Genomic DNA, 5,455 nt, shown 5'->3' with positions numbered 1-5,455 from the left:
CTGTCTCGATGGCACCTAACAACGACAACAATGGCAACAAAAACCTCTTGAACTAACTCCATTTATTTCTCACATGTCATCATGTAACAGTTAAGGCTACACAGAGTCTTAAGAAAATCACTCTTTTGACCACCACCACACACACAGGCTTAGTGTTTAGCTAGAGGTCCACTATGGCTAAACCTTGCATTAAGGAACAGAGATGAACACTGCTTTCCACCCTTCTCACTTCATAGCAAACACGGAAAAATGATAATTTTTTTTGATACACTTGGGGTCAAGCAGAGGAAATTATTTCCAAGGGAGGATTACCCAATAAGCAAAGCAAGCATAGGCTTACTTTTGCTGATTTACTAATCTGTAGTCAAATGTTTCACATGGGTTTTGCCATGGATGTGATGGAAAACTTGTGAAACTGCTCACAAAGATGAAAGTAAGCACAAGCAAGCTCATTCTTACTTTGCTTACTGCATACTCCATCCCTGTCAGGGATTGTAAATTTGGAGTCTCTGATTCTGTAGAGAGGTGCTGTGAGGTTGACAGGGAGACAGATGCTATCATACCTAGAAGCAAAGTCTTTGATGCAGTGAAAAAAAAGTGAAATTGTTCCCTACAGATGAGTAAAGAAGCACAAGTGAGCCTTTGCTTGGAGTCCTGTTGTGTCCTGTAGGATAAACACTGAACTGCTAACTGTAAGGTTGGCAATTCAAACCCACAAGTTGCTCCTTGGAAACCCTATACAGGGTTGTTACAAATCTCAATCAACTCGACGGCACTTAGCAACAACAAGCCTATGCTTACCTTGCTTATTATGTAATCTGACAGTCTGTGACCAAAAGTAACTGCCCCAATGCCTTGGCCATCCCAAAATCTCGATTATCTTGATACAGCTGGAACTAATTCAGAGCATACCTATAAATCTTTGGGACAAAATAGAGTGCTATGGCAAGATAGTTGGGAGATTCTAAGTGGAGTTGAGCGTCTCTCAGAATGTACAATGAATTCACCCAGGTTAGCAATTCTCAATCCTGACTTCCTATTAGAATCACCAGGGAACTTTCAAAAAATACTGATGGCTGGACCCTGGACCCAGAGATTCTGCTTTGGTCACACATAATTGGATGTACCTCAAGGTGGAGAATGATCATATCCTATAGGAAACAAGGCAGAGGCTTCCTGGTCCAAAAAGTCATAGTTGTTCTGTGCGAGGAGCCTGAAATGTGATTCCAGTTTCCAATTTGAGCCCCATTCCCCATTCATCTTCTCTTGGGAGAGTAAACCACTGCATGCTCCAATCCCATCTCTGTCCTTGCAGAGGCATTCTATGCAGGGGCTTCACAACCACACTCAGCACCACACTCAATCCCTGCCTGTTTCCTATGCTACCTCAGGAGAGCCACAGGCACATGCTCCTCCCATCTGCCTGGCCTGGACTTCCCACCAGTCATAATCTAACGATCCAGTGAGTGTAAATAAAATCACTCAATACATTTTTTCTTTCAATCCCATTTTCAAATCCTCTGATTCTGTGATTTATTCAAAGTAATTCTTTCCTTTCAACTAAATGAAAAACTGCCAAAGCTGCTGATGACCTCAAATTTGGGCAAGGATAGTATATACTAAAGCTAATTATATGCCTTCCCTACATTCTAGCAATTCCATCCCTGGGCAAACTCACAACAAACAAGTGCAAACTCACAACAAACAAGTGCATATGTCTATCAAAAAGATATGCAGATAAGACCATAGGTGAAATCCTGAACCTCATTCAGAATCTTCTGAGGTGGGAAATTCACACTTAAAAGGACAAGCAGACCAGTCTAGAGCAACTAGAAGAACAGAAGATACTTCTTGAAAGAAAGACCAACAGGAAAAATACAAAACAATAAAGGCAGTCCAACAGATAACTATAAGAACAAGCAAGTTGCTCGCCCAAAAGACATCAAGGCAAGTGGTCGGGTTCCCTCAGGGCAAACCCCCTTCTAAGACTAAGACTCAGTGGGAATACATGAGCAGACATGCGCTCAAATTGGTGACCACATGGGTCACCGATAAGGGGAAGTGAGGAAAAAACAGCAATGACACTGCGAGCTAAGCCCTACAACATTCAATAGACTCCTGTGAACCCAGGTGGAGACCTGGTTGGCCAGCAGTATGGCAAGACCTGGGGACTCTCGGGCCCAGAATCAGTGACATAGCCACAGACGACTAGAGTGGAGAGGGAAGCATCCAGCTGATAAGAAAAGAGGGCATAGGCATAAGAACACCCACACTTGTAGATAATACCCACTTGACCTGGCTTCAATGGCTGAATAAACAGAGCTCAATTATAAGAAGAAAGAAGAGGAAAAAGAGAGTAATCTGATACAATTTGATGAACTTGACCTACACCTATGGATGCAGTAGCTCAAAAGAGGGAACAAAGCATTACAGCAAGGATCATTCCCACCCCTTCACTACACAGGGTAGACAGGAATGAGCATCCTGGACATTGGCTACCCAAAATGGGGGAACTACAAAGGCAAGAAGTGATTGGCTTACAAGCTTTCAAGAGGGAGCCTAGATCCAAAGGGCATGGAGGAAAGTAGAATCTCCACTGAGTAGTATCCAATCTGTCTGGGAGAGACTGATGAAAGGAGATGGGGATAGCTTTCATGTGATGCAATAGTGAATAATTGCTATCAGGACTGACTGTAAGGGTTGGAAATGTAAAGGTGGACATTGTGTAGCAAAAGGAGGGGAGTGACTGACTTTGCAGTCCAGGAGCAGAGGTTCCTGGGACCAACCAGAGAGAAGAGTGGAGCGCGGGACCCTACCCAGAGAAGCAGTGATGCCGGTGATGGAGGCAGATATGATGACGTGGAGAGACCGAGTGGCTGGGGACTCAGACCCAAAGAGGGAGAGGGGATGTGTGCTGAAGACCCAGAGACAGGTTTCATAGTATACCCTTTGGTTGGATGATAATGCATGGAGGGGATTGTAACCATGGCAATGAAATGATATACAGTAGAATGAATGTAAAGCTAATGTTCTCCCATGGAAACTATCACGTAATTCACAATAAAACATTAAAAAAAAGACATGCAGAAAATGACTAAGTTATAATGACTATGTTAATTATAGCCAAAATCTGGAAACAACCCAAATGTTCCTCAACATGTGAATAGATAAATAAATTGTGATATAGTCAAATATTAAACAGCAATTTAAAAAACATACTACTGATGTACACAACCACGTCAATTATATTTATTGAATAAAGCTAGAAGCAAAAGAATATATACTGTATGATTTATTACATTTGTGTGAAATTCAATGTCAATAGAAATAAAAAAGATGGATACCTCTAGTTGAGGGAGGAGGAAGTGGATGGAGTTAAAATCTACTGGAAACAGATACAAGGGAACTTTTCAAGGTGATAGAAATGTTCCATTTTGTGATTGTTGTTGTTGTGAAGTTCCCTCGAGTCAGTTCCAACCCATAGTGACCTTGTATAGGGTTTCCAAGGAGCAGCTGGTGAGCTTGAACCACTGACCTTGCAGTTCAAATAGCTTTGCAGTCTGACACACCAGGACTAGGGTGATGCTTATGTGAGTATATACGTATGTAAAATGATTTCAATTTGTACACTTAAGACTAGTGCATTTTGCACACTTTATTATATGTGTGTTATATGCTGATATAAAAGGCTTTTTTTTAATGGGAGGAACTGTTCCATAAGCAATACTGATGGGCAAACAGTTTACATTTGAGTTCTAGCTTCCTAAAATCATATAAAAAGAAAGCTCATGATACTACTTTGCCATTTCCAGTGAGCCTTGTCATCAGTTACCTAACAGGAGTTTGATTCTGATGGAGAGGTTTTGTTAGCTGAATGATTTCTTTTTATCTTTCAGTTTGACTTACAGCTTCAAATGACCATCATTTCATCTTCATCTTCATCTTCACCCAGGGAACTAGTGCATGTTCACAGCAGTCTAAAAGACTTGCAATTTTGGTTATGTGTTATTCTTCAAAACCTGTCTATACTCTGGACTACGAATCCAAAAATAGTTGGCATCCCATAGAGTAGCAATAAGTGGTTATTTTATTTTGCAGATTAAAAAAAGTAAGACCTAATGAAATTCAGTGACTTGCGTAAGTTTAAATAGTTAATTAATGGAAGAAGTGGGCACAGAAATTAGCTTTCTTACGTACCATGCTACTGCTTTTTCTCTTGCATCTCTCTACCAATACAAACATATAACAAAACTGCATTTCAACTTCATCGTGAAGGAACCATTCAGGAAAAACAATTATCGCCAACAATCATACACTGTTTTAACTAATTTGGGGATTAAACCAGCTGCTTTTTGAAGGCACATGAGTTCTTTCAAGCCAAATCAGAATACTGAATAGGTTTTCACTCCACATATAATATCATATTATATAGCTGAAACATTGATTTCAAATAATAAAAGTTACAACTTAATGAAGTGTTTTGTTGAGAGAAAAAAAGGTCTAATTAGGAGCCACATGTATCTTGTTCTTCAAGTATGGCCACAATATTAATGAAGTAAGTTGGTATTTAAAACACTCCCCAGTGAACCACAAGAAGTATGACAACTCCCTCAAGATTGTCAGCCATGCCTTCTGCACCACCAACTGTTTGCACCCCCTGGCCAAGGTCATCCATGACAACTTTGGCATCACGAAGGAACTCATGACCACAGTCCATGCCATCTCTGCCACCCAGAAGACTATGGATGGCTCCTCTGGGAAACTGTGGAGTGATGGCCATGGGGCTGCCCAGAACATCATCCCTGTATCTACTGGAGCTGCCAAGGCTGTGGGCAAGGTCATCCCTGAACTGAATGGGAAGCTCACTGGCATAACCTTCCATGTCCCCACTCCTAACGTGTCTGTTGTGGACCTGACCTGCCGCCTGGAGAAAGCTACCAAATATGATGACATCAAGAAGGTGGTGAAGCAGGCATCAGATGGACCCCTAAAAGGCATCCTGGATTACACTGAAAACCAGGTCATCTCCTTTGACTTTAACAGTGACACCCACTCTTCCATCTTTGATCCTGGGGCTGGCATTGCCCTCAAGGACCACTTTGTCAAGCTCATTTCCTGGTATGACAATGAATGTGGCTACAACAATAGGATGGTGGATCTTATGGTCCACATGGCCTCCAAGGAATAAGAGCCCCCTGGACCACCAGCCCAAGCAACAGCACTAGAGGAAGAAAGAGGCCCTCAGTTGCTGGGAGTCCTTACCCCAACCCTAATCCCCCTACACACTGAGAAGCTCCCATCTTCATTTTCCATCCAGACCCCCTGGAGAAGGGGAGGGGCTTAGATAGCCCAGTCTTGTCATGTACCATCAATAAAGTACACTATCCAGCCAAAAAAGAAAGCATCTTCAATATATAAAGAACTCTCAAAGATTCAAAATTAAGAAAATAAACCA

The 5,455-nt window shown here is 41.8% G+C and overlaps 1 protein-coding gene across 1 annotated transcript; it reads left to right on the top strand.

Annotated features, from left to right (window-relative positions):
• Positions 1-4,118: 4,118 nt before the first annotated feature.
• LOC102837794 (glyceraldehyde-3-phosphate dehydrogenase-like) lies at positions 4,119-5,188 on the top strand. The gene is made up of 2 exons (XM_006859603.1): positions 4,119-4,137; positions 4,584-5,188. The coding sequence occupies exons 1-2, from the start codon at positions 4,119-4,121 to the stop codon at positions 5,186-5,188; spliced, it is 624 nt and encodes a 207-aa protein (XP_006859665.1).
• Positions 5,189-5,455: the final 267 nt, after the last annotated feature.

The sequence above is a fragment of the Chrysochloris asiatica genome, unplaced genomic scaffold (assembly GCF_000296735.1).
Source record: "Chrysochloris asiatica unplaced genomic scaffold, ChrAsi1.0 scaffold00033, whole genome shotgun sequence".
In the NCBI taxonomy this organism is placed as follows: Eukaryota; Metazoa; Chordata; class Mammalia; order Afrosoricida; family Chrysochloridae; genus Chrysochloris; species Chrysochloris asiatica.
This window is presented reverse-complemented; position numbering and strand designations above follow the sequence as displayed.